This window comes from Phialemonium atrogriseum, assembly GCF_030411735.1.
Source record: "Phialemonium atrogriseum strain 8032-3 unplaced genomic scaffold QBC33scaffold_8, whole genome shotgun sequence".
Lineage (NCBI taxonomy): Eukaryota > Fungi > Ascomycota > Sordariomycetes > Cephalothecales > Cephalothecaceae > Phialemonium > Phialemonium atrogriseum.
In genome coordinates this window covers 884,803-912,342 of record NW_026848145.1, presented here as the reverse complement: position 1 = coordinate 912,342, position 27,540 = coordinate 884,803, and the positions used below count along the sequence as shown (strand labels likewise).

At 55.5% G+C, this 27,540-nt stretch overlaps 9 protein-coding genes across 9 annotated transcripts; 4 read left to right on the top strand and 5 right to left on the bottom strand.

Moving 5' to 3' along the window:
• Positions 1-557: 557 nt before the first annotated feature.
• QBC33DRAFT_534331 (uncharacterized protein) lies at positions 558-1,705 on the bottom strand. Its single transcript, XM_060427533.1, has one exon. The coding sequence runs from the start codon at positions 1,291-1,293 to the stop codon at positions 916-918; it is 378 nt and encodes a 125-aa protein (XP_060285186.1). The 5' UTR covers positions 1,294-1,705; the 3' UTR covers positions 558-915.
• Positions 1,486-3,163, bottom strand: QBC33DRAFT_368003 (C6 zinc finger domain-containing protein). Its single transcript, XM_060423972.1, has 2 exons — positions 2,398-3,163; positions 1,486-2,334 (listed from the first exon to the last, which is right to left on the bottom strand). Exons 1-2 carry the CDS (start codon positions 2,926-2,928, stop codon positions 1,678-1,680), a joined length of 1,188 nt encoding a protein of 395 aa, XP_060285185.1. The 5' UTR covers positions 2,929-3,163; the 3' UTR covers positions 1,486-1,677.
• Positions 3,164-3,525: 362 nt separating this feature from the next.
• Positions 3,526-4,628, bottom strand: QBC33DRAFT_368061 (uncharacterized protein). Its single transcript, XM_060423973.1, has 3 exons — positions 4,521-4,628; positions 3,985-4,371; positions 3,526-3,659 (listed from the first exon to the last, which is right to left on the bottom strand). The coding sequence occupies exons 2-3, from the start codon at positions 4,309-4,311 to the stop codon at positions 3,612-3,614; spliced, it is 375 nt and encodes a 124-aa protein (XP_060285184.1). The 5' UTR covers positions 4,312-4,371; positions 4,521-4,628; the 3' UTR covers positions 3,526-3,611.
• Positions 4,629-14,501: 9,873 nt separating this feature from the next.
• On the top strand, positions 14,502-16,068 carry QBC33DRAFT_367802 (S-adenosyl-L-methionine-dependent methyltransferase). The gene is made up of 4 exons (XM_060423970.1): positions 14,502-14,866; positions 14,980-15,175; positions 15,288-15,374; positions 15,430-16,068. The coding sequence occupies exons 1-4, from the start codon at positions 14,826-14,828 to the stop codon at positions 15,895-15,897; spliced, it is 792 nt and encodes a 263-aa protein (XP_060285183.1). The 5' UTR covers positions 14,502-14,825; the 3' UTR covers positions 15,898-16,068.
• QBC33DRAFT_534307 (histidine phosphatase superfamily) lies at positions 15,859-17,776 on the bottom strand. The gene is made up of 5 exons (XM_060427532.1): positions 17,645-17,776; positions 17,175-17,499; positions 16,624-16,887; positions 16,314-16,538; positions 15,859-16,248 (listed from the first exon to the last, which is right to left on the bottom strand). Exons 2-5 carry the CDS (start codon positions 17,351-17,353, stop codon positions 16,143-16,145), a joined length of 774 nt encoding a protein of 257 aa, XP_060285182.1. The 5' UTR covers positions 17,354-17,499; positions 17,645-17,776; the 3' UTR covers positions 15,859-16,142.
• A 53-nt stretch (positions 17,777-17,829) lies between these two features.
• Positions 17,830-19,101, top strand: QBC33DRAFT_534305 (uncharacterized protein). The gene is made up of 2 exons (XM_060427531.1): positions 17,830-18,358; positions 18,503-19,101. Exons 1-2 carry the CDS (start codon positions 18,242-18,244, stop codon positions 18,674-18,676), a joined length of 291 nt encoding a protein of 96 aa, XP_060285181.1. The 5' UTR covers positions 17,830-18,241; the 3' UTR covers positions 18,677-19,101.
• Positions 18,870-21,068, bottom strand: QBC33DRAFT_534302 (putative ubiquitin carboxyl-terminal hydrolase). The gene is made up of 2 exons (XM_060427530.1): positions 20,886-21,068; positions 18,870-20,823 (listed from the first exon to the last, which is right to left on the bottom strand). The coding sequence occupies exons 1-2, from the start codon at positions 20,899-20,901 to the stop codon at positions 19,163-19,165; spliced, it is 1,677 nt and encodes a 558-aa protein (XP_060285180.1). The 5' UTR covers positions 20,902-21,068; the 3' UTR covers positions 18,870-19,162.
• A 105-nt stretch (positions 21,069-21,173) lies between these two features.
• QBC33DRAFT_367807 (Arp complex subunit) lies at positions 21,174-22,318 on the top strand. Its single transcript, XM_060423971.1, has 5 exons — positions 21,174-21,326; positions 21,397-21,723; positions 21,784-21,909; positions 21,964-22,008; positions 22,073-22,318. The coding sequence occupies exons 1-5, from the start codon at positions 21,324-21,326 to the stop codon at positions 22,079-22,081; spliced, it is 510 nt and encodes a 169-aa protein (XP_060285179.1). The 5' UTR covers positions 21,174-21,323; the 3' UTR covers positions 22,082-22,318.
• Positions 22,319-24,924: 2,606 nt separating this feature from the next.
• QBC33DRAFT_557724 (uncharacterized protein) lies at positions 24,925-27,482 on the top strand (the record flags this gene model as incomplete). The annotated part of the gene is made up of 5 exons (XM_060429824.1): positions 24,925-25,693; positions 25,745-26,187; positions 26,244-26,660; positions 26,739-27,125; positions 27,243-27,482. 5 exons carry the CDS (start codon positions 24,925-24,927, stop codon positions 27,480-27,482), a joined length of 2,256 nt encoding a protein of 751 aa, XP_060285178.1.
• Between the last annotated feature and the right edge of the window lie 58 nt (positions 27,483-27,540).

Here is a 27,540-nt window from a genome sequence, read left to right as displayed (position 1 = left end):
AGTTTGATTGCCCGAGTCTCGCAGCAAGGATATTCGCTGTTGCAAAAACGCGCTGAAATCCACGATTTTCGCACACACATGCTAGGCTGTCCCTTACCACATGGTGGAAAGTTGTGTCAACTTCTTTTTTTTGCCGAGAGCTGAAAGGGGGGTGTGTCTCTCCCTCCCTTGCCACTAGAGTAAAGCTACCGGTACTCCCAGAGAGGAGAATAGGGCATGGCGAGTGGGTAGGTGACCTAGCCCCCCAAGGTTCGCCCTGGGGAGCACTTTGTGAGGAGGAAGATCAGCCGCTAGGTGCGGCCCCTTCCACAGCATGAGATTATTAAATGTCTTGCATATTTGAAAAAAGAAAGACAAGGAGAAACATGTGTTCGGGTTTGAAGGGTCCAAAGGGTCCACGGAAACCCGTTGCATTCCAGTTGAGACGCAAAAGAGACAAAACAAAGCGCTTTTGATTGCCCAGGCGCGGAGGGAGGGAGGGAGGAGGTAGTAGGTAGTAGGCAGGGAGGGCAAGCAACCACGGAGACCGGGCCCGCTCCAAGCATCTTCTCCGCACAACGGAATTTCTGACCTCTGACTGTTTGCCTGGCGAATGCAATACATTGAATCATATCAATCATGTCCATCCGATTGCTCCCTAGATGCCCTCGTGCTTCCTCAGCGCACGATGCGTGTTTCCATACGCAAGTGTTTCCATACGCAAGGTCAATACGGTTAACATTGTTTGATTTGATTTGATTTGATTGATGGATCAAGCCGCTTCAACAAAAATCGCTATTAACCTCTGCTGTCGAGCTCGTCCTTGCCTCTTGTCCGAACCATCTCGCAGTCAAAAAAACACCACCGTATTACTGCATTTTTGCAACGCGCACGCGAAAGACTCCCTGCAGAACCAGCCGAGCAGGCAAGCCCCGTTTACCCGACCGAGAGAAGACCCCAGATACAGAGAGACATGGGCGAGTTGCCGACGCCATCTTGCAGGAGAACATACCAAGTCAATGAAGCCAGCCAGATACAGAGGAACGCAGCAAGAGCAGGATAATACAGGTCTGCCGTGAGGCGATTCCATTCTTTCCGAAACAATACCACCACCCATTGCCGTGCGCCTGAAAATAGGCACCCAAAAAAGAAAGACAAAAGAAGAAGGAGGAAGAAGAGAAAACGCGATAGAGCGAAAGTTGCAACAACATTGTCGCCGCGGCCAGTTTGTTGCCAAACAGAGAGTGCCGTGTCTAAAATCTCGAACCCTGAATCCAACCAAGCAGTAAATACAATTCCAAAGCAAAATACCATCTTTGACTCCTCTCCAAAAGAACTCCCCCAACAGAGCTGCCTGGCTTATACGTTGCTCGTCGTTGGTTCGAGGTCGAACGAAACCCTCCGCCGAACTCCATCTTCCCGGCGCCAAAAGAATCCGGAATACACAAGGATTTCGGGCATAGGTCGGAACGTGATTCGCTCTTGAGCGGAAGAGATACGGAGCGGAGGAGGAAAGAGAAAGCTAGAGAGAGTCGAGCGAGGCGGGTTTGGACGAATGCTGGCCAGCAGCAGACACCGTCTTTGCCCCTTTGATTATTTTCAACATAGCATGTTGCCTAACTCGAGGCTTCCCCAAGTTTTCTTCGCTCCAGTGCTGTTTGTTACTTGCTTCGTCTCTCCCCGCCCGAGCACGGACGACTATGTCCGCCGGTTCAGCTTTCCCAACATGCTCTGATCAATGTCGTGGCCCGAGTCGCCGTGCCTCTGGGGAGGTGGGCCCTGGTCCACTAGGTTCCCCAGGCTCATGATATTCGAGCTCCCCGGTCCTGATTGGGGCGGCGGATGGCCGCTGCTATTACTACGCGGAGTGGGCGTTCTGTCGACCTCGTAGCCACTGGGGTGCTGGTACTGGTGATAGGCAGTCGGCGGAGTGCTCGTGTTCTGGCCTGATGCCGGAGACCGTCGTCGGGGGTCATCGTCTGGCGTAAATGGGTTCGGTGGCGGCAGCCGCAGTCCAGGGTCGTCCTCAGGACCTCGGTGCCGGCGGCGACCTGGATCGCCCCTTTCATCGGCATGAGGCGGGTACTGACTTGCCGGCGATGCCAGCGGATGCTGATAATCCGAAGGAGAAGGTGCGTATGGCGCCGGCGCAGAAGCGGTACCGGCCGGCTGCAGGGGTTGCCCATAAGCCCCATAGAGCGGCGTTCCTGGGGGTACTCCCCCCGGAACAGCTGACACGGGAATGAAAGCTGTAGACGAATTCGACGAGACTGGCTGAAAAACGCAGTCGATCCTGAGCTTGTCGCAGTTTGTGCATTTCCCATTCGTGGTGTTCTGGTAGCCGCTGCACCGAATCTATGATTATTTCAAACGGTTAGCATGGGCGGTTCTCTCGAAAAGCGACCTTGTTTCCCCTACCTTTCGTTTCCTGCAATATCTGCAGGCTATCGATGTCCTCTGTCTCGGCGCAGCCTGTTGCTGCGGAGGTGGTTGTTGCGCGCCGACCCGGGAGTAATCTCCTGGGTATTGACCATATGCCGGGCCGGGGGGTTGCCTGTAACCCCCGTAGTGTGGTCCGTAAGGGTCCGGAGGCGGATACGAGACAGGCCTTCCTTGGGCAGCATAATAGTCCGCGTAAGGCCGCTGGTCAGGATGATATGGATAGGAAGGGGGACCCTGGGGAGCGGGATATCCATTTGCATTGGTAGGTGAGGCAGAGTAGTGCGCCGCTGCCCTTGGATCTGGGGGAGGGCCGTAACCACGCCCAGCCGCGTAAGACGGCGGCGCATCCTGGATCGAGGGCAAGGTCACGGCTGGAGCCATGGGTGGTGGAGGTAGGTGGTAACTTGACATTCTTTCGTCTTCCTCGCCTGGTGGGCCGGGGTATTGAGGATTCGCGGGATTATCGCGCGGTGGAATTCCACTTCCCCCTCTCGGGTCGTCTGCCATGCTACGGTACTGGACTGTGACTGGCGCCAGGATGACCAAGGTTCCGCGATGTCCCGCACGGGCAGTAGTGTATCCTTCCTGAGGGTGGAGTACCGCCGTGGCTGGGAGGAGCTTGAGAAGAGCTCGCGCCTTATTGATACAGAGCTCAAGCTAATGGCGAAACCCGCATAACAGTCGCGCCAAGCCAATGATGGAGGTAATTGCGCGACAAGATGCTGGAGTTGTCCCAGGTGAGTTTGACGAGCCAAAGGTGGGCGGCTCGGCTGGTGACTGCTGCGGCCCAGCGGAAATCAGCGGTAGAGCGGAAGGAGACTTTGTTTCCCAATGGCCAACCAAGGATCTTCGAGGCGGGAGCGCGGGTGGCCAGTCGACTCGAGCGGGAGCACTGGCTGGAATGCGCAAGCCTTTTGAGAGGGGCGACGAAACTTCGACGACTAATTCTTGCAGGTTCCAGAACCTCGGGAGGGAAAGCTAGGTCTGAAAGAGAGGAATGTAGGGGATTTGGGCAATGATGGCCCTGATGTGTGTGTGTGAAAAGGAGCCGAGAGTTTTGTGAGGGTGAGGGGTGAGGCAGGGTTGGCCACAGCGGACAACGGAATGGAAAGGCGGGATAATGATGTAGCTGCAAGCCGGGACGGGCAGCGAGCCTTTTCCCTTTTTTTTTTGTACCCTCTGCCTTTTTTTTAAAACTCTCTGGTGCAATGGGCGGGAGTACCCTTTGTTCTGCTGGCCTGGGTCCCAAGTTAGCTCCAGTATGGGTAGCAAAGGAAAGTTCAAGACCAAACTGGTCTGGAAGTGGAGGTTAAAAGCGTGCAGGGGTCCGGGGGGTCAGAAGTGGGGGGGTGTGAGCCCAGGATTCCAAAGGGAAAAAGAAAAAAAGGACCCAGAAGCCCAATCAACCAGACGAAGCGGGCGGTGCAGCCCGCCTTCCTCAGCAGCAATCCTCTGGTTTTGCCGCCGCCAACAGAGGGAATAAAACATATCCAAGGGGTTTTGAGGAGGTTTGATGACCAGAATGACCAGAACACCTGGGGGAAAGGGGAAAGAAGTGCATGCCTGGATTATGACCCCAGGCACATGAGCACAGAAGAGGTGGAAGGATGGGCATTCCAATGCTTTTCCACTTCCATCCCACCATCTTTCAACCAAGCCAACAGACAAGACACGCATACAACAACACACCCACACACCCACCCACACACACACACACACATACATACGCATGCAGCCTCCCTTCCAGCCTGCCCCATCAAAAGGAATGGAAAGAAAAGAAAGTAGAAGGGGGAAAAAGGGCGGGATTGCACCCAACATACCTCTTGCTTTGAGCGGTGACAATCCTGAATGATCGAGTAGGTAGCGGTGCGGCTGGTCCAGATATTGCATGCGACAAATCTGGCTATATCAGGCGTGGGCCTAAGGAAGGGCCGTGCGGCGGTGTTGGCTCTAATACGGGATGAGACGAGCAACCAGTCAGTTATTATATCCAGCCAACGATGGCGGGCGGCAAGGAACGGAGTGTGTTGGTCGCCTCGTGCTTCGGCAGCCCCCTGATATCCGTCGACAGAAGAAGGAAGGGTAACAAGGTAGCTTACCCAGTCGAAGTAGCCTTGGCTTCGTGCCAGACTGTCCGTCGTTTGCGGCGCTGTTTTGGTCGTGTTGCAGCGATGCTGGCCGGCCCCCAAACTCCGCTCGATAGTGCCCCAACCGACCGCAGTTGAGGTATGTACTGTACCTTACTTTCGCCCAGGACTTGAAGACAAGCTGTGCGAGGTAAGGAATGAACGGAGGAGGAATGAACGGAGGAGAAGCGGTGCGCAGGGCGAGTGTGCGGGGACTTATCTCCTCTCGGCTTGGAAAGTCTGGAATTGTGTGAGATCGAATGTGCTCAGAAAGTGCAAGGCGAAAGCAGTCAAGCTCAGACGTTGGGAGGTACCTACCTAGGTCGGAATGAGGCGTGTGGCCTAGAAGGGTGTGAGATGGGGTGGGTGGATTGAGGTGGCGCACCAGTGATGTTTAGGTGCGCTGCCCTTGTGTATATATAAGTACCTGGGAAAATGTACATGTACGTACAGTACGTACGGTCCAGTACAGTGCAAGGCCTTGGCGGGGCGCGGACCGCTGCGATTGCCTTTTTACGGATGCACGCGGTTTGCACCTCCAATCAGGCCCGGGGGGTGACAACTGCACAGGGGGGTTTTAGTGGCCGCGCCTAATCGCCCGTCGCTCTGTAAAACCCACCACAGCGGCAGCGCTTTGGTGGCCGCAGGAATGGCCGCAGGGACTCGAGGCCCAAGTTGTGTTTGACCTTTATTTGTCGAAGGGCCCCTGCGAGAAGGACGGATTGGGGGGTGCGGGCGTCCGTTGGCAGATAAATGGACAAGGGTGTGGTGATGGAGCTGACTGCTTCCCAGGATCCTCCCAGGGTATTCCCCCCACGGACGGAGCAAGCCGTGTGGTTATTTAGTTATTCGGTTCTGTATGTGCGTCGAGGGCGTGGTTGTCGGCGTCGGTGAGCCCTTTGACGCCGTTTTGAGTAGAAGACATAAATTAAAGCAGCGCGGTACACGGGCTCTGGAGTATCGTGGTGGCTGGGGTTGGATATTGGATGTTGGATTGGGGATCTTGGGATTCCGGCGCGCTCATGGAGTCCTGGTCGTCCACTGTTTCACGGCCTACACCGCGAGCGGTCCGTTTGTCTGAAAGGCTTGGGGGCTCGCAGCGCAGGAGAGCGGCCAGCCAGACCTTTTTAATGCATTCTGGATGCAGTCTTCAATGGTACGTCGGGCTAACCCCGCCGGTTGTGGGGTCGGTGCAATGGAACGGGCGCAGCGATGTCGTACCTAAACTGACTCCAAACCTACCTCCGCTATGTACGTCTTCGTAGTGATACGTAGTGATATATACCCTATTTCAAGGTTGGGTTCGGGCCACATGTAAATCAAAGCCTGGGTCACAAACGTAATAGGACCGGCAAGGTGGAAGCCAAGGTAGCAGGCGTGGACCGTCCCGCCAGCAGCGCAAATGTACGAGACAGGTGTTTCCGGGGCGAATTTCTCGGCGACCACCCGGACAGGAAGCCCCTTCCTCCCACTGGCCAGTACGGATGTAATGAAGGAGGGGTACTTTGTGAACTTGTACCGCCTTCCCGCCCCCCAATCTCAATAAGTAGCAACGTCAGCGGCCTTGGGCGAACCGCTCTCGGTAGAACGCACGCCACCCTACCAACCCTATTGATGCTCATGTCATCCATTGTCGACGGCGAATCAAGGAAGCAGGCTAAATAGGGAAGGACCTGAGCTTCATTCAGCAGAGGTCTTCCATTTCAGGTGTGACCGACTTAGGCATGTATCTTCTATACCTACCTTGAAAGTAAATTTGCGGGCCGTGAGAGAGGCTGCTGCCGGGATTTCATCGCGGAGTCTCGGTGTATGGATGGACGTAGAAATAAATAGGTATGTAGGTAATAAAGAGAAAACCACGGCGCCTCTTAACCGTAGAGTACCTACATACAGGTAACTAGACCACTAAACTTTGCAGATTTCTGTACGAGGAGGCATTATGGAGGCGCGATTGCATGTATGCGGGCATCCTCCGACAAAAGTGAAAAGGAGCTTCGTGGTGGTGTGGGTGGTGGTGGTGATGATGATGATTCTTCAAAACATCCATGATCCAATCACGAATGGCGCATGTCTGGTAATATATTGCCCTCCATACCCTCCCTCGCCTGAAGAACGGGCCCGGTACTGCGGGCTTATACGCGTGATTGATTTGAAGGAAACGTGAAGCCCGCGAAAGGCTGCTATCTGTGGTGAGGTTGCAGCGGGCAATCACCGCATGACCAGGGCCGTGGATCTGACTTCCGTTCCGCTGCGTTCTTTTCCTGGCTTCGCAATCAAGGTTCGCTGGCAGGTATATGCCTGCTAGCTTGCAGAAGGGGTAAAAGCATACGCATATATGAGAGAGGGGAGACGAGGAAAGGGAAAAGGGAAGAAAGTCAAGAGACAAAGGGGCACTGACCTCTCCAGCTAGTGTAGTAGGTATTCACGATTCAGCGTGCCGTGATCACCTCCTCCCTCCCGCTTCCGCTTCTTGGAGATCGCTGAAGAGCAAAGGCAAAGTTTCCCATTTTCAAACTGCCAGACCGCCATCAATTCCCCAAACAGCGTTGCAGCGGCCGATACAGGCAGAAAGCGGACGGCATGGGTGCGCCCAGTTTCGTCGTCGGATTTTGGGGGAGAAGGTGTTTGTCCGACTAGGCGAAATTTAGTAAGGGCGGTCCGTATTCAGGCGCACTAGGGTTCAGGTTGTAGGCCATCTTAGTCCAAATCGTGGGGATCCCAGGGGAGCGGTTGACTAGCACGCCAGCTGATCGGCTTGGATCGGACATGGCCTGCGACTCGGGAATGGCCAGAAAAGAATGGGGATTCGGTGTACGTAGCGTGTACATGGCACCCAAGTTCCCAGGACACAGACCTGCCGTGGCCTAACGGAATTGCTTTTTTGATCCCGTGCCTATCTTCTGGGAACGGCGAACGCGGGATGGCGGCCAACCATTGGCTCACAGGGTCCCCAGGTTGCGGATGAACCCAGCGGCAATGCAAGGTAAGGGGAACAAGCGAGGGGCGGACGGATGCAGAGCTCGATGGCTCCGTTTCTCACAGACAAGGTTCGTCACTGGAGCAATCCGGACACGCCGGCCCACGGTTGTTGGGGCGGGGGGACGGCCCTTTTCTACTACCTTCCATTGGTTTGGGTGGTTTGGCTTGGGTTTGTCAAGTTGGATGTGAGCTGAGGAGGAGCCCGCAGTGTTAATCCTTGGCTCCCTGCAGCAGGAATTCCAGCCATGACCCAATGAGGGCATAAGTGGAAGAACCTAAGGTTCGGAGGTTAGGTACCTGGGTACCTACTACGGAGTGCTCCGTAGCTCTCCGTCCAGTGACTCAGGTCCAATCCACTCTCCAGCACCAAAAGTCGAGGACGGTCTTTCCTTTAACTTTTTGCAAAGGTCTCTCTACTAGTGTAATCGCACACGGCCCGACATGGTAACCAACGGGAGATGGCCAGTCGCCAAGCCTGGAGTTGCTTGGCGTTCCGCCACTCAGCCCGCAGTCCCGCTCCCTGTAGGTACCGACTTGTTTTTTCTTTGGGGTTTCTGGTCCGCGGGCGGCCCGTGACTGCCTGCTGCCGGGATGAGCGCTTGCGGCATGGCATGCCTTTAGGATTGATTGATTTATTAATCCGTAGGGGTGTTGAAAACACCGGATTCCTTGTTTTCTTCTGTACCCACACACCCCTCCGAAGAGGATCCCAGGTATGCGGATGCTGCTGGGGGGTGGTTCTTTTCGTTTTTCAGCGGCTCGTTGGTGGTCACGAGCTAAGCTCATTTAGCTCACACCAAGAGTAGCTTCCCTAACCATTGCTCTCCAATCGACCGGCGCTGTGCCTATCCGCTGGAATCGAGTCCCCAACATCCCGGAGCGGAAAGGCTCGAGTACCTTGCCTGCCAACGAATGTAGCGAGGTACATGGAGGTACATCCATGGGGCTGTGCAGAATGGATGGTGGGGACGAAGCGGATGGACGAGACACCCACACGTGGAGGAGGTACGATCCTGCATTCCCACACCTTCGTGCCCCTCTGCCCAGCCGAATGGGATAGATGTGCTGTTTTCGTCATCTTGGCCCTTGCGCCGTTTCTGGAACCTTGACGACGTTATGTGTCAGCCCATGTCTACATATACACCGTACAGGAATGCCGAAGTCCGCACGCCACCGCCTGGTTTGTCTCGGCGCGCCGATATCAAAAGTCTTGGGGCTCGCTTGTGGGCTTGCACGCCCTTTCCTCCCCCCCTGGTCAGCAGTTGGATGGAATGGAAGGCCGGGCGCATCTCGCTGCGCATGCCGCCCGCTCGCTTTAGGCTCATCCCGCTACATATCCGACCTCCTCATAGGCCGCGCTTCTGCATTCCGGTGGCACTTGGAGTTCACTTGCATGCTGCATCAGGCTTTTTTGCCTGTTTCCTCCTCGCGTTCTGTCTCTAACCTAGGTAGGTAGGCAACTAGGTAATCAGTTGTGGACCCAAGGAACAAAAAAAAAGCAAAGAAAAAAATAAGAAATAAAACCAAGGGGGGAAAATCAAAGTCGCATACCAGGGAGGAGAGAGATGGTCTTGGGGGACGCCAGCCAATTCATGAAGGCATACCCTCGTCTTCAATGACACCGGCGTCCTGCCTAGTGTCAAGTATGCGTAGCAGCGAGCCTTCTCAGGTTGCACAGCTTGGACTCCCTCGGGTTACGGTCCATTTACCGGTTGCAATACACGGCATGCATATTGAATTTCATCTACATGCGTAGAGCAATGCCTTGATCTAGGCGTTCGATTTTGGAGTTGAATGAAGCATCTGGGCGGCCCATAAGCGGCATGGACTTGAGTGGTCCGCCAGAGCTGCACAACGTACCGGATCGGGCGACGAGCAGGCGCGAGCGGGGAATCCAGACCCGTGACCGAAACCCATCCAACGGCACCCTATCCATGTAACACTCCCGGCGCATCGGGCAAGGACCCTCCTGGAATGCAGGTTTTCAGCTCGCTTCCGTCCACTACAACTTACAAGACCTCTGGAGACGCAATAACGCGACGCCTTAGCAGGGATTTTGATGGATGTGCATTTCGAGTTCCAGTTCCAACTCGGAAATCATACCCCTCCTATCGCGATGCTCGAGGATCCAGTCATGCAGTCGCATGCTTGGTGTCTCGGTTTACGAGGGCGTGGTCTGATGTGGCGCTGCACAAACCCCCCCTTCACAGCTGATGCTAGAACCAATCGACGCAGGTGAGAGGATAGCGGTTTTACCATTGCAGCTGCGAAGTACAGTAACGCCGCGAAATTATTTACCAACCGTAGGAGGTTGGTAGGCCTTTACATCAGAAAACCAGGCTTCTGCGAGCAGATCACGGCAAGGCTACGGCCGAGACTTATGCGGACCGCCCAAATTTAATTCCCGTGCCAATCTCACCTCAGGCCACTCTGAGATGTACGTAAGGACGGCTCAGAAACAAGACTGAAAAAGGCTGCACGGTCTGTCTATAGTATAGCGCTCAGCAACACCGGGGTGTGCCGTAGTCCTCGACGTCGAACCAGGTTGCTTCAGATTCCAATAACACCCTTGGTGCCTCCGAGTGCCAAGGTGGGGATGCGGCCGCTCAGTTCTGCACGGATAAGAGCTCCATCTCAGGAACGCGTCGCTAGTTCATTACTTGGACCCGCCGTGCCGCCGGGAGCAAACGGTACTGTACCTGTCCTCAAGCAACCGGGCAGCTTGCAGGGGGAAAGGAACGTCCCGTCGCTCGCTGGGGCCACAGTAGCACCGAGCCAAAGTAGAGTTCGGGGGTTTTCAGACCAGGGCGCGGCTGCCGATACCAGACTTCAGAAGATATGTGCTATCGCAAAGAGTTTGAAATATTCCCCATGGTCAAATAGGTGCGATTTGATTGCAATTTTTTTATTTATAGCTTTACTCAGGCAGCCCCGGAGGCGACTGGTGCTCACAGCGATATATTATCACCAACCTCCCAAGACCAGAGGAAGTCAGTCCATGGCCGTTACAATATGCTTCACTAGGGCCCAAGATAAAAATTAGGTCAACCAAGTTACGCGTTACTAGGGCATTTTCTTGTTCCCACCCTTTTCATGCCTGTACTGTGGTAGTCTGCCCTGATGCGGCGTGAATTAGCACTAGTATGCCCAATATCGTCACGTACTTCAGCAACCCCCCCTTGGCATCCATGTTTGTCCTGCCGCACCACCCATCCCCTTTCGAGGTTCCAGTACTCGAGCCACTAAAATGGGCGAATGGATGGGAGCAATGGCTCTTGGAGATGGGAACCGGATTGACCAGACGGCTACGTGCATTGAGCCATGACCAAGCGTCCGAAAAGGAGCAAACAATCAAATTCATACTTCCCGAGTTGAAGACTGTCGTGGGGGTGCGGGGGTTTGAAAAGGGGTAAAGGGGACGAGGGGGGAACTTGGAAGTAGGAGGAGACTACTGCAGAGCGGAGGGCCCGATGTTTTGGCCAGTGGATCGAGGAAAATTTAGTCGTGATCTTGGTGAAAATCATTTGTTCCCAACTTTAAGACCCCTTCCGTTTACTCACGCTGTGACTCGCCAAGGGCGATCCAAGCTGCATGGATTCTCTACACTAAACCCGCTCCCGTCCCATGGCCCTGGTTGCATTGCTGGGGCGTTTGATTGTTAGGATGCTGCCCCCATCTTCCCCTCCTCGCGGCCGCTGCAAGCAATGAACATCGTTTGCCTGATCGGCGGTGTGCAATGTCACCTTCTTTGGTACAGACACATTGTGAACATTGCCTGTGGATCCCGGCTGGCCGCACGCAACACGCAGCACAAAATAGCGAGAACATGGCAGCACTTTCCGCCTTGGTAAGCTGCTAGGAGGATGCATGGGAGCGGCACAGATCATAAACAGAGTGTCGGCCTGACAGAGTGGGTGACTTGGCATTTTTTGTCTAGATGAAAACGCGGAATTTGGAGCCTTAAGCTAGAACTCCAATGCTTCATCTCAGGAGCCAACATCGCAGACGACTTCGTTCTGAGCAAGTTGAGAGACACCGTCGTTTTCGTTGAACTTGGACGCCCCCCTATCTGTCAATTCACATGACCACAAGTCGACGCACTCCACCCCGCTCCCGTCATCGACCCCCCCTCGTTTTTCCCGCGCACACTCCCAGCGAAATTTTTGCCATGGTGACTAGCGCATTTCTAGGGGCATGTGTATTTCCTTTTCATTGCTGATCCCAAGGGGAGAAAAGCGACCAGACTACTATGGAGTGCCACTACTGCGTTACACACTACCTAACACTAGTGAACCGCACTTAGGCCAATCAGGGGCTTGGGACCAAAGGGACGGATGAGGCCAGGCCCGGGCCTCTGCCACGAAAGATGGTAGCAGCCGACATGTGCCAAGTTGACAGGTCGCACAAGGGTCCCTTTACTTGTCTTGGCTGGTTTCGTAGGTAGTTCTCAAATGACCGCTACAACAGGCTCCCCCGAGCGATTGCTTCTGCCGCTTTCGAACAAGGAACCGTGACCTAGTGATATCGCTGAGTACGACGTAGGTAGATGCGAAGCCAGGGTGCCAAGCGGAAGGGGGGAGGAAGGAGGGGTTGAACAGACAGGGAAGGGAGAGTGTTGGGCCACGTTGCGTGGCGGGCTTTCCAAGTACCTATCAGCTAGTGGTGTACCTTCCCGTTTCCGGCGTTCCCGGTCCCGCCTCTGCATGTCATTTGCACATTTGCACAGTGACCTGGTCACACAGTGATACACAGTGCGCCTGGACCAGGGCGCCGGGGGCAGCAGGAGGAAGGAAACCTACGCGGCGGGGTTTTTTTTTCCAAGAGCGACCGCGACCGAGACGACTCCGAGACGGCTCTAAATAAGCTGCGCTTGAAAGCTAAAAACCCCCAATTCCGACAATCAGCCCCATTGCCTCTGCCTCATGGATGCCGCCCCCGCCCACTCTATAAAGATATTCACTGGTTCGCTCGATCTCTGGCCATGAGGAAGTCTCGAACCCAAAACCGAGTGTCAGAGCCTTGCCTCTTTGTCAGCTATCAGCCATCCTTCGTTTGCTTGACGGGAAAAAAGGATTGGCTCCTTAAAAGGATTTCGCAGATATTTTCCCCCTGCAATGCAATCCATGGGTCCTGCAATACGACGCTTACAGACAGGCAGTTTGGCCGCCATGCATGGTCAGCATCGCCTGCCAACTCGCATCGCAATGGTGGCTCGTATTTAGGGAGATGCAGATTGATTTGAATTTAAAAAGCTGGATTACCCAAATCATCCTGCCGGCCATGTTTCGGCCGCCCACTGTACTTTAAGGGCCCCGCCCCTCTCCTCTCTTTCCTTGCGAGCCCCGATCCCTCCGGAACCGGGCGACAAGCGCTGGGAGCACAACAATCGGCGGTTGCGTTTGGGTTCATGCGAGGATCAGCCACGGGTCCGGATTACGCATACGCACGCGCACACAGCGCCGCTGCCCAACAGTCAGGGATGCAACGGAGGCTAGGTGCTAGGGCGTAGTAAGCGCATTATTAGCGATAGTGCTCCAAACCCAAAGTGCTGGCATGAAGCAGCGGTGAGCCATCTGCAGAACCCAGAACAGGTAGATTCGCCCGAAACCTCGGGCCTGTTGATGCCCTCTTCCTCGGCGAAAACCCGTTTGTGCCGCAGTCGATCAGCCTGGGGGCCCCCGCCTATGGTGCGACCCCTACGTGCGCTAGTAGGGGAATTTGTCCTATCCGCTATCCTGCCTCCCAATGACGGACGGCATCGCGAACCAACGAGAGCCATCAGCAGGGGGTATAGCGACAAGCCTGGAACGCCTTCAGCCATCTTTTTTTGCACCCTCAAGGATAGCCTGGAGTGGAGTCTGGACTGTTGGCGATTGATTGAACTCGAATATGAGATCTGACAGCTCCGACAAGACCCAGTCAGCCCGTTCTCAGCAAAGCAAACATATCTATCTGTGCCTAGGCAGGTAGGCTGAGAGGCTGTGCATTGATTGCTACTCTGCTGCTGGCAGGGTCGACTGCTGGGGCGACGAACATGTGCCTCCCCGCACTCCTTGGCTCTGCTCACCGACAATTCTCTCGATCCCCCACCGCCGGGATTCCAGGATTATAGGATTATAGGATTCCAGGATTCCAGGATTCCCTCTCGCCAAATCCGCAAATTTGCAATCTGCACTAGGTCAGCACTTGCCACGACTGCTTCGGCTAGGCGGCGATGATGATTGATTGATGTCCACGACGAGCCAGCTCGGCGCCACGGCACCGCCGAGTCATGACAATACCATTCTTTGTCGTGCCGCCTCGCATGACGTGCCGTTTGCGCTGTCTGGTTTGCTCTGGATTGCATGAGGAAGGCCCAACAAGTTCACGCATTGGTCCTGCTGCATCCAGCTTGCAGTCGCAGCCCGGCCCAGAACCACTCATGACCCTCGCTGGTCTTCGCACCTGCTTGAATAGCCGCTGCGGCCGCATGGAAGGCGTCCCCTTGTGACTGCGGACCGACGCGAGCCTGCATCCCACGGGCGCGCGATTCGGCTCGCGAGCTGGGAGAACCCGCATCAGCCTGGTGAAGATCCTTCTTCGGTGCCCAACTAGCTACCACGCCCATGCCTCGCCTGGGGTGCTGCACATCCAAAGTTTACTCGCCTCACTTTTCCTCCTTCCTTTCTTTTTCCTTCTCCCTCTTTTCTTGATCATGCTTTTTGTAAGAGGTTGAACCTACTTACCGAGGTATCATATTGTCCGGGTTGCCTGACAATTACTTTCCAACCGCTTAATAAATGGGTTCAGGTCACACGCCGGATTGGGAATACTGGGGAGCGATATCCGGAGACATATAGGAGTTAAAAAAGACCATATCAAAATCTCGCCGAGACCTCGATAGCCGCACACAATCAAGCACCAATGATCGTATGATAATGATGACCAATGCTTTGCTACATTCACACCTTGTGTGGGCCTACCTTAATTGTCTCCGTTCCTCGGTCGAGGGCCAACCAAGGTTGATGATGGTGAAAGCCCCATCCACGACGTCCTCAAAGTAGGCATGATGACTGTAGTTGCTCGGCGACATTTTCTAAAATAAACCCAAGTTCCATGGCCTGGATGAAGCCTGCTGGCTGGGCGAAGTCATAAGTAGCCGAAATGTGACCGGTCAGGCTAGTATAAGAATCTTGCGGCCCAAGCATCGTGAACTGTCTATCAGGATTGCCATTCGTAAACAATAGTACTATCTTCAACCAACGTGGACGGAACGAAAGAAAGAAAAAAGGTGCAACAGGATCATTCAAGATAGCAATCATGGCCGACTCGACTACCCATGCGAATAACAAATACTTCGAGTAAGATACAAGGCTACCGGGAACTTCTTTCCACATGCGGGATCTCTGTTTTCATTGCTCTCCGAGGAAGAAGCAACAAAATAACAATGGTGTTCTCTGACAATATCTATCAGTAAGGAGGCGGAGACCTACGATACCAAGCATGCGAAGACCCTCGACTATATCATGCAAAGGATCCGCGCTGAGCGGGATTTCATCGGCGCCGACTGGATTGATGAGGATGACGACAACGACGACGATGGCAAGGCGGGAACGACCAAGACCATCAGGCTGCTCGACTATGCTTGCGGGACGGGGAATATCTCGAGGGTACGGAAGGAAACTGGTCCTCACCGGCCCTATTTCTCATGCAGCTTTTTTCCTCGAACCCGGAGGGCTGTTGGCCCCTCGCGAGATATCTGCTGACGATACACCCCAACAGGCTCTGGCCCCTTACACAACCCAATGCGTGGGAATAGATCTCTCCAAAGGCATGGTAGAAGCATACAACGCCCGCGCCCGAAACCAGGTAAGCAGAGCAAGCCACTCCCCTTCCATCCTTCCCTCCCACTAATCCCTCGCAGGGCCTCTCCCCCTCCGAAATGGCCGCCTACCAAGGCAACCTCTGCTCCCCACGCGACGACGACGCACCGCCACAGGACCTCTCGGACCTCGCGCCGCCCGCCTCCTTCGACGTCGCGGCCGTCGGCCTGGGCTTCCACCACTTCGAGGACCCGGACCTGGCGGCGCGCCGCCTGGCCGACCGCCTGCGGCCGGGGGGAGTGCTTTTCATCGTCGACTTCCTCACGCACGATGGGGCCCTGCCCTCCGGGGCGGAGGAGGCAAAGGCGACGGTGGCGCACCAGCACGGGTTCTCGGAGGGGAGGATCAGGGAGGTGTTTGAGGGGGCCGGGGTCGGGGCCGGGTTTGGGATCGTGGAGATTGGGACTATTAAGGCGCCTAGGCATGATGGGGGCGGTGGTGGGGGTGGGGGTGAGGGCCATGAGCCGGCGCCGAAGAGGGTTTTTCTTGCTAGGGGGACGAAGGTTTGATGGGAGGAGGAGGATCGCATCTTTTTTTCTCTACGGGCTGATTATGAAGAAGAGGGGAGGAACTTGGGGGCGCAGAGGACGGTAGGTAGATTTTCTAGCTAGCATGTGTCGATCTCGGCCATCTTTCCAAGCCGAGTTCGTGGTCAGATCTAAATAGGGGCTATTCGAGGTACAAAAGGGGCCAAGCAGCTTCGAGGCACGTCGTCTAGATGCATTCGACAGATGATGTCTCCCCAACGTAGAGCTTACTTCTTCAACTCCTCCAGCTCCTGCTGCTTCTTCTCAACAATGTCCACGACGAAGGCGCCGCCGAGGAGAATCGCGGGCTCGTCGATGCTGTGATGCTCGTAACTGGCGGCATGTCAGCCGCGCACGGGGGACTAAGAAAGAGAATGAAGGAAGCATTGAATCCCTACCTCAACGTGCCCACGCCGCCTGCTTCGAGCAAGAACGTCGGGCCATCCTCGAGCGATTTTCCGACCCATCGCTGCGCAAAGGCGCGGAGGATGTGGCCATGAGCAACGATCAGGACGTCTCCCTTGGAAGCCTCGTCCTCCGACTTGCCCATCGCGGAGGCTTGCCACTTGTCCCGAATCGCCTTGATCAGATGATCGAGCCGCCGGGTCACGTCTGCGGGGCTCCTGTTTCAACCCCGAACAGCTGTCAGTCCCGGCTGCCTGTTGGGTTTGCAACGATTGCTAAGGGGCTCTTGGAATCCGGACTCACTCTCCCCCAGGGCAGCCATCCTTCCAGATGTCCCAGCGGCCAGGGATGCCCTGCCTCTTCCGGATCTCGGCGATTTCGGCCGACGTGACGCCCTCGTACTCGCCGTAGTCCCACTCCCTGATGTCCTCGGTGACCTCGACCACGGCCTCGCACTCCTGGGTGCCGACGTCTGCTCCGCCGTGACGTGACCAGGGCAGGGGTGCCGCGGTACCCAGGCCCAAGAGTTCGAATGTTCTCTGGGCTCGCTTCCGTGGGGAGACGTACCTGTTTCCGTCGTGGAGGTGAGTATGTGCTTTTCGCTTGCTAGGGCGCATTTTTATTCCTGGTGTAAGATGCAACTCTGCTCAACTATCCGGCCACGAACTCTACAGGGCGCTGGCATCTGACAACTTGAAGTGGAGGGTTAAAGGGGGATTTCAGGGACAGTCGATGGGGGAGAAATGAATAGCTTCAGATCTCCCAAAACCATAAAAGGAACATTCAACCGGGGTAGAAAGTAATGAAAGATGAAGAGACGGTATAGCAACACAAAACGAACGGCGTGGACCTACATATGGGCCAGTTTCTTTGGCGCGATCAGCCGGTCCGGGCCAACGAGGGCCCGGCCGGTGGCCTTGATCCGCCTCTCGCCGTTGGCCGTCAGTGGGATGTCCGTTGAGCCGGTGTGTCTACCATTGAGCGACCACTCCGTCTCTCCGTGGCGGATGATGTAGACGCGGGGCGTGGCCATGATGGATGTTCAAGGAGGCTTCCTGGGCGATTGGTCTCGGGGACTCGACGTCTTTTGAAAGCTAGGCGCTGTGGATTGCCCGGCGAAGATGGGAGGAGTCAAGGCGACTGAGAGTGTCCCTCCGTAATGGGGCAATTATCCCTCCGCTGTCTCCTTGTAAGTCACTGTTCAAGATAGGTTGGCAATTGGGACGATAGGCACTCGCCCAATGTCCGAAGGGTCACTAGTTTCCCTTACATGCAGGGGGAGAGACCAGCAGCCAAAGCTTTGAATAATGAAACTTGAGCTCACCAATAGCAAACGAGCTCCAACAAGCGAATATTATTTAAGAGCTGTATCCAGGTCGGCCGACGAGACAAGCGTGAGATTTCAGCAGCTACTTAGCTATCTCAAGCATTCGGTTGAGCACCACTACAATCGAACAGATATGACGACATGGCGATTGTCGCAGGCGACTACTAAGGGCACTAGGCGCTAAAAGAGTCCCTGCCGCAACCCTTGGCACGGCCGGGGGCCCCAGATTTTTCCCGATGCGATCGCCGAAGAAAACCGATTCCAGCTCTGACCATCTCTAACCTCGACGACAACCCTTGGTCACGACTCCGTCGCTTACCCGATCGACCAGACGCACCTCGAGCCTGACCAATCTCCCTCAGCAGCGACTACTCAAACGCCCACGAAGTGGCCCGTGGAAGCCAGCAGAAGAGGAGGCGCAAGCCAGTCTGCAGCCACCACTGTGCCTGAACCGAAGCCCCGGCCCCCGTCTTTACATTTGCACGAGCAAGCTCTCGATCTCGGCCGTCACATCGGGCCAACCGACAACCAACCAACGAAACCAACACCGCACATCGCACGCCACCGAACGGGGGAGTCACCGCCTAGCCAGCCATGGCCGCCTCCATCCCAAGATGGAAAGGCATGGTCTACGCAGGCGCGTTCGGAGCCGTGACCATCGTGGGCACGATATACGGGGCCGGGCTGAAGACGCAACGGGAGCTCAAGATCGTAAGCCAGAAACCCAAACCCCGTCTCTAGAAAACTCTCTCTCCCTCCCTCTTACGACTCTACCGCACAACACACAGTTGCCTGCCCCTCCGATGGTGGCGTCCCTCCGATTACATCCCCGAGCATGACTGATCTTCTTGGCAGGAGAAGGAGAGGATAATCGAGTCGACGGCCGAGGAAAAGATCGCCATGCTCGAGTCCCGGCGGCGGACGCTGGTCACGCAGAAGACGGAGCTGGAGAAGAAGCTTGCTACGCTGCACGCGAGGATGGGGGAGAAGCAGGACGGCGGCGGTGGTGGCGGCGGTAATGGGAGGTAGGGTACCTGGGCAGCGGACGAGATGATGGAAGTAGTCAAGGATTATATATACGGGTTGTGTGGGGGTAGTCAGTCGCTCTTCGGTCGCGGGATGGCTCGCCAGGCTCTATTTTGCGAGGGAAGCAATGAGCCTGGACGACTTTACGCCGTCGCGACAGTGAGGGTAACAACGGCTGTACCCTCGAGTCGCTGCTCTCCGCTTTACGATGCAGGCCTCACAAAGAGGCCAAAGACGACCCTAGCATAAGACCAAGGAGTTCGCAAACTACCCACCCAGGGTCGGAGAGGGGCCTTGGATAATCTAGGTGAAGACGCCGTAGCCCGGCAGGTGTCATAAGACGAATTACCCTACTCTAATCTGTTTATTTTCCCCATGAGACCTATTGCGACCATCACCCCTAACCCCTAACCACAAAACCGAACTTGAAAATCCATGCGGCCAATGCGCCCTTTCCTTTCGGGCATGATGAGCATGCGACAAGTTTCTTCACTCCATGGTGCCCTCTGCTGAGGGCAGGGGGATGGCTCGGTACAGGAGAATCAAGGCAGAGTGCGACTCGCCACCTCCGGCCAGGGTATCAATCTTGTCGGCATCGACCTCGGACACCTTGTCGTCATTGAACCACCACCACTTCCCGTCCTCCTCGCCCTTGACGCCCGTCTTGGGGTCTGTCGGTGCCGTCTTCTTGACATACGCGGTGTAATGGCCGCTATCTGCGCTGGACCCCTGGTGGGTAACGACGCCGCGGAGCTCGTAGAGGCCCGACTGGTTGGCACCCTCGTCCTTCTGGAGTTCCGGGTCGATAAGCGCGTGCAGCTCCTTCTTCGCAGCCAAGAGCGCCGCGTCCCTCTCCGCCTCAAACTCGGCATCCGTCTTGAACGTCTCAGCCATCTCGGTGTCTCCGTCCGCCGATGTGGCCGGCTTCTTCTCGTCCTTCTTCCCGGCCGCCGTCTTCTTCTTATCGGAAGATTCAGGTGCCTCACCGGGCTCACCCTCGTGGTTCCTCTTGCGACGCTTTCGCGCCCGCTCGACGTCCTCCTCGTCCTTTCGGATCTCGCGGACCTTGTCTCGGACGGGGACGAGAGCCTTCTTCAGCTCGTCGGTGCAGAACTCGACCACGTCAAGCTCCTGCTGGAAGGTGACCTTCCGCATGATCTTGGCTTTCTTCTGGACATCTCGTCTCCAGAAGAAGCGCACAAAGTGGACCGTGAGATACTTGGGCAGGCGAGATATCTTGGATCTCTTGGTGTACATCGCGTCCCGGTCCAGGGCTGACGACTTCTTCTCAATTTTCTCCGTAAGGCCATTGAGAATGCCGTCGCGAAGGTGATTCGTATTGCCGTCGATGTGGCAGTTGAGCTTGAGGAACGGCTCCTTGGACGACACCGGCTCCTCGCCCAGTTCTTTGGCGGCTGGCTCATCACATTCCAGAGTCGAGGAGAACTCTCCCGACAGGTACCGGTCGATGAATGACACGGACGGGCTGTCTTCGCTATCCTTGAGCTGCAGCTTCTGTCTCAGCTGGGCGACGATCTGGGACCACGCCTCTTCGGCATCTTGCTGGGCGTAACCCTGTCCGGATTTCGATCGCTCTGCGAACTGTGGGAAGGCAAGTCGGAGGGCGTTGAGAAATGCCAGGGGCGGGAAGCCGCTTTGAGTCTCGGACATCATCTTGTAGAGATCCCTGAGCTGTCTCGTCAAGTCTAACTGCGGGATGGGGTCGAGGGTGCTCATGCTCCTGTACTCGTACTTTCCCAGAGCGTCCTGGAGTTCGGGGATCGAGCGGAGGGCTTGTAGAGTCGAGTTGAGATAGCAAGTATTGCCAAGGTTCTGTAGGCCTGCCGGTGTCGCGCCCACTTGCTGCGCAGCCTCTGCCTCGGTCATATCCTCCACGAACTTCACTTGTTCCGCCGGGCGCGCCAGACCTCCGCCTTCGCCGGGAGTGCCCAGCATCATGATTGACTGCCCGGGCTTGAGGTCGAGCTTGCCCATTTCCGTGTCATCCTTCAGCTGGCGTCCCTTGATGACGACCTTCTGCCGCTCGGGTTCAACGCCGGTGAGACTAAACAATTGATACTTGAAGACCTCGCCCGTCGAAGAAGTGTCGACCTCGATGTCATACTTCTTGCCTCGATGGCCAACGACCACTGAAATTGACTGTTAGTAAATGTTCGGAAACGACGCCCACGACACGCGATGGGGCTCCTACCGTTTATCGTTGCCATCTTTGTTGCACTCCTGCAAGGCAGGGTAGTTGTAAAAGAAGATATGGATTAATCCGGGGGGCCAAATTTGAGAAGACTGTTGTTCCCCCAAATTTCCTCGACGTGGAGAGGGAGACGTCTGGTATTTAAAAGTAGGGTTTGTTGACGGTACACAGGGCAACCGTGGTTTTGTGGAAGGCAAAAGAAGGTGACGACTGCGAGGGGCAGCTCAAGCCACAACCAGCAGGGGTAGAATGGATTAGGTCAGCAAAATCAGCCACATGCCGCCTTGAACAACCTCCCCCACCTCCAACCCACCTGTTCCAATGGATGCAGCCTTGAGCCTCATTCCCCAGTGACGACGACATCGTCACAGCGACCCCGCCATTCACTTCTGGAAGTCGAGGTTCATCAAAACGGGTATTTCTCAGGAGGGGAAAGTCATGGTAGGTCCGAGTCTCTAGACACAACACCACAGCTCTTCAAGTCGTGGCCGCTGACCCTCTCGCCCACCAGTCTCAATCGCTGCGGCCCTATCTGCAAGCAGTGCGGAGCACTCTCACCTCTGCGCTATGCCTCTCCAACTTTGCCTCGCAGACTGCTGAACGCCACAACGTCCCCGAGATTGAGGCCCAGACATCCCCCGAAGTTCTCCTCACGCCTTTGACTGTTGCACGCAACGAGAATGAGCGGGTTCTCATCGAGCCGAGCGTCAATTCAGTCCGGATCAGCATAAAGATAAAGCAGGCCGACGAGATTGAGCATATTCTCGTACACAAGTTTACACGTTTTTTGACCCAAAGAGCTGAATCGTTCTTCATTCTCAGGAGGAAGCCAATTAAGGTCCGTCGACGAGGAGGCCCCTCAAATCGAATGCATCTACTGACGCTCGAGCTCATCTAGGGCTATGACATTTCCTTTTTGATAACCAACTTCCACACGGAAGAGATGTTGAAGCACAAGCTGGTGGATTTCCTCATCCAGTTCCTTGAGGAGGTCGACAAGGAGATCTCGGAAATGAAGCTATTCGTGAGTTTATTATATATGCCGAACGCTGCACTCCCAACACTGACACACGCGAAGTTAAATGCAAGAGCGAGATTCGTAGCGGAATCTTTCTTGACTCCAGTAAGCCTTGGCTCTCCCTCCCATGCTCTTCTTCCCCCCCGGCTGATCTAATATCCCTTTGTAGTTCGACTGAGGGTATCTGCGCAACACCAGCAAGCAATCGGTGGATAGAGTCGACCTACCGATCAAGCCTCGACTCGTCGTATCATGTTTGGCGTTTGGGTGGAAACTCGATTTTATTCCTCGATGCTATCAACCTCGGTCGTCCCAGATTGTGGCCAGTGACCATGGCTCGCTACCTGCGGGTCTAGATTTCGGTCCCATGGTTCTCGTCGATATGCCAGCCAGCCAATATATTGTACCAAGTCCATGACCCCGAATACTAAGGGATCAACGGCTGTTTCCTACATTGATATTCTTGAGTGTGTCGAGGACGACTTTAACCCCCATGCGTGCCCTGAATACAGGATTTTGCAACGGAGCCTACCTGGCTTTACTACTAGAAGGGATCCTGGAGCCATTTTGTCCTTTATCACCTCCCACGCCGTTGCAATACCTTGATGGGCCGTCAAAGAGATATCAATCCAACCTCTCCACGAGATTTTACTCAAATAGGCCTGGGGTTGGCTGTATGAAAACTGCCTTCAGGATATTGTTTGGTTAAAGAGTTCCCTCGCCCCCTCCCCCCCAAAAAGGCTCCCAAGACTCTTGTCCCCAATACAGACTGGCATTCCAGGGAGGCCGCACCAATATGTACTGAACCATACACGACACAACGGATACGCAAGCAGTCAGTGGTTCTTTTCGGTGTGAACCAGGACAAGTCGCGTGAATTCTCGACGTGAAGGGACAAGAGTACAGTGACATGCCAGTGTTTATCAGCGGATCTTTTAGAAACCAAGGACACAAGGGCAAGGACAAGTGTTACACACCTTGCCGCCCGTGATTCACGAGTTGACTGGTGCTTGACGGATGAGCAAGCAGGCACTCCAGCCTTGTCATGCGCTGTCCTTAGGTGGTAGCAAGTATACCATTCAACAGTGCCTGGCCTTTCGATTTCTGGCATCTGCCGGAAACACTGAGGTGGTTTTTAAAAATTTCGTGGCAACACATTCTAGATCAAACAGTTGAGATTCAGCAGAGCAGCTGGTCTTATTGTATCTATGACTGTTATCTGGAGTTGAGCTGACCCCTGAGCTGTCTTGCTATATGCAGCCTCTTGGTCAGATTTGTCCAAACAGTCGCCCCTGTTGCACACCACTGTGTCCGAGGAGCAAAGCCATCTTTTGCAAACATTATCTCTACGAACAAATACATCGCTCTATGACTACGCCCTACGATCGTCGTATACGAACCGTGCCCTCTGCGAACGCCATTCTGGCTCTGGCTAGCGGTTCTCGTAGGTTCTGGCTACTTGCTCTTGCTAGAGGTTCCAGCGGTTATCTATCGCAGTCAATCATAGGCCAGTTGCAGCTAGAGGTCTGTCATCCTCATTCTCTGTAGTGCATGTACTGCATCCATTACCCCCGCCCCTTTTACCAGGTCAACCCTTGCTTCATACTTTTACCCACGACCCAGTTGCACGGCCTTGCTCCAGGGGTGAACGTCGAGAGCCTACCTCACCTTGCGGGTACCTCAAAAGTCAAGGCGAGAACTACCTATGAGATAGGTACAGAGTAGTGCCCTTCTCTCTCGCCTCTATTCTTCCCTTATCGCCTGAAGTCGGGAGCTGCCCATTGAATACCCTGTACCAGAGCTGTACTTCCTCCCACTTCACTCCATTCTTCTTCTACCGTTTGAAGGTGGGAGCTACCCATACACACAAGGCACCAGAGCTTGACCATGCCCCTCTCCTCTCCAATCTTCTCTTAGAACAACTTCCAACCAGTCTCCCAGGGCGGGACCTACCTAAGTACCCGTGAAGGAGGTACCAGAGCTACAACACGCCTGTCTTCCCTCCATTTTCCTCCCACCTTCGCATAACTTCCAACCCCCCGGTTGCCTAAGGCGAGAGAGAGCTACCCTTGAAGTAGGTACCAGAGCTATTCTACTCTCTACATAAGGTAAACTCCAACCCCCTTCCTCGCAGGTCACTCAAGGCGAGAGCCGCGCTTGAAGTACCTATGTACCAGAGCTACATCACACCTCTCTCCCCTCCACTCTTCTCCCACCTTCACACAACTCCCATTTCCTCCCCCCAAGGTCGCTTTCAGCCGGGAGCTACCTATGAACTAGATACCAGATCTGTACCTCTTCCCTCTCTCCTCCATTCTCCCCCCACCTCAACACAATACTTCCAATCCCCTTCCTCTTCCTCCGAGGTCACCACTCCATATTTCAGGTATTTCGTGGTCCATTGCTTCCTCCCACAGGTACCCCCATTCTCAACCTGATACCGTGTCCCGCTCTACCTACGTATTCTTTTCGTATTCTTTTTGTCCTTTTTTCGGGCATCCTCCTGCCTGGGTATCTTGCTGACCGTCTCCAGGAAACGTACCTGAAAACGCCAGAGACCGAGACGGTCCCAGACATCGGAAATTCAATAGTGAGCAATCCTTCCGATTTTTTCTTCGAGACCGGCCTTCACCAAGCATGCCGACTCCTTCTCCCTTCCCGCTCCCTCCCATATCGGTTACATATGGAGCTTATGCTCCAACGACATGGAGACTCTCCTCCCGTTTGCTCACCAGGACCGAACCTCCAGTCACGAAGTCGCGTCTGGGTGGGCGCGTTCCAGCATTTACATATGTCTAATCCCTTCGAGTCTCTCCTTGGTGCGGGAGAGGTACCCTGCTGAGGTTGACGGGCCCCAGTTGGATCTGAGAGCAGAGTGAACGACAGATTCCATTCACCCATCTTACCGTCATCTTCCTTCAATCTCTGCGTCTGGATCTTCACTTTTATCTGCCCTCCGGTTTGCTGCCCCGAATAAACTGCTGACGATTTTCAGGCAGCATTTTGCTCAAAGCCATAAAAATGGCCAAGTCCAAGGGTGCCCGCGCCCAACTCCCCAACGGCAATGGAACTGCTCCAAAGGTTCGCAAGAGGGTCCGCTTTCACAGGAGAGCACCTCTGGTCCACTCGGACGAGGAGGGTGATAATAACCACGACGGTGGCGTCCAGCTGAATCGCTCTCGTGAGGCTGTTCTCAACCCAATCATCGAGACTCCTGATGAGGAAGGAGCCGCCTCCTCCAGCCATGATGATGATGATGATGATGATGATGGTCAGGACAGCGATGACGGAGGTGTGTCTTTGGTCGCTATCAAGCCGCTCGTCATCTCCACTCTGGCTACTCCTTATGCTGGCAGCCCGGCTGGCTTCAAGCTTGACCCAACCACTTCTGGTTTCGCCCCAACTGAGCAGAATTATGCTCCTCAGACCGGGCACCAAGTGATCCAGGGCCCAGGACACCAGCAGATCCCAGCTTACCAGCAGGCCCCAACTGGACATCGGGCCCCGATTCAACAGCAGGCGTCAGCTCCTCAGACCAGTGGCACCTCCGGTTTTCAAGGTCGCTCCAAGCATCCGGTCCCCGGCGGTTATACCAATGGCAACGGCTACGGGCAGGCTTACAAGCGCCAGAATGGCCCGCAGACTCATGGTACGAACGATCCTGTCCACGGACAGGGCAGAGGCGTCAAACCACCAACCAACGGTGGTCAAGGTGGGTATAACGACCGCCCCGATGGCGGTCTTCAGGCCGATGATGGCCATGGCGGAACGAGCCACGGCGGCACACCCCGTATGAGTCCCTTGATAGGAGATGAGCCCAAGCCACTGACATATATTCCAGATGGCCGTGGCATTCAGCCTGGCACTCAAGCTGGCATGAAGAGCGAGCCGCACAACTTTGCGCCTCGCCTGACCTCGCCGATCATTTGCGAGCCGCCTCCTCGGTTCCTTCTGGCTGCCCCTTCACCGTCAGTTGGGGGCCAGGTCGTCCAGCAGGGCCCCGTGGCAGCCGGGGCACTCGTTCCGTACAATGCCGACCCCTTCAACGTCGCCCAGCAGCAGCAGGTGGTGCCCCTCCAGCCGTCGCTGGCCATGGCCCCCCACGGTGCGGAGCCAGTACCGCACCATATCAAGGTCTTGCGTTCTGCCCACCTGAACCGCATTACCGATGGACCGACGGGTCGTCCGACCTTGAATGTTGCTCTGAACCCAGCCAATTTTCCGTTCATCCAGAGCACTACTCAGGCTGAAGCAGTCAACTACGGGGTCATCAAGATCAAGAATGTGCGTCTCGCCTCCCATGTACGAATAAAGTGATCAGGTGCTAACGAGCAGTACAGATCCCCTTTACCACCCAGCGCGCGGAGATTGTCGCCTTCCTTGGACGGAACTCGATGATTCTGAATGATAACCAGGAACCGGTCCACATCATCATGGAGCGCGTCACCAGCAAGACCCATGATGCCTATGTCGAGTTCGTGACCCTGCACGACGCGATGAAGGCGGTCGAGAAGCACTCGCGCGGGCCAGGCAAGGGCAAGCCTAGCCGCCTCGGTGACCGCCCTGTCGAGGTGGAGCTGTCGAGCCAGGCCATGCTGATGAAGGATCTCTTTCCGCTTGCGGCTGGAATCTTCTGGGATGGCTCGAAGCCCAACATCAAGCCGTCAACCGAAGGCGAGCCCTGGAACGACTTCAAGGGCTTCATCACGGAGGAGGAGATGACCATGCTGGTGAAGCATGTTGAGATCCCGCAGCGAGTGAGCCGAGCTCTCCCCCCTATTCCTCCTCTCTCCTCCCCCAATATTCCATGTTGCTGACTTGCTCTTTCCCTGCAGTCTCCTTTCTCCCGCGAATGCCCACAGCGCCCCTTCGAGTGCATGATCAGCACCATCAAGAAGCTCCCTTGGTACATGGCCGAGCACATCACTATCCGCCAGCGGCACGCCGTGTATAAGGCCGCCGTGAACCTCATCCGCCTGCTTCAGCTGGCCATCAAGGACCGGCGCAACGAGGGGGTCCTGACACCACAGCTCCTGAGACGCCTCTACACGGCCGCCATGCTCTGCCCGGGCTTCACCGTCACCATGAAGGACGACATCGCCTACCTGGTCAGTCTGAGCGAGAACGAGCAGCGCGGCTTCAACCAGCCCCGATTCGCCGACTGCTGGCGTCACGCCCATACCTTGGCCCCGAAGCCGGACATCCCGCTCGACGTTCTCGAGGTGAGTTTCACATAAACCCCCCCCCCTCCCCGGATCTTCCTTTTACCATCCACCACCATCCACCCCATTTGTTTCTTTCCTTTTTTGCTGACCCCACCTCGAACCACCACAAAAAAGTGGTACATCGCCATCATCCGCGAGGAGACGACCCGGTTCGTCAACTCGCTGGGGCTCAACGACCGCACGCGCATCCTGCAGCGCGCCAGCCGCACCGACGGCTACTGGGGCCACTTCTGGCTCGAGCTCAGCCTGCCCGCCGGCCCGGCTTTTGACAACCTCAGCCTCGCCGCCGTGGCGTCGGTCGAGTTTGCCGCCCTCGAGCGCATCTTCGCCCGCGCCTTTCCGCAGGGACAGTAGGGACGGGCGCTGATGATTCCCCCCTTTTTTTCCTTCTTCTTCTTCGGTCGGTAGGATT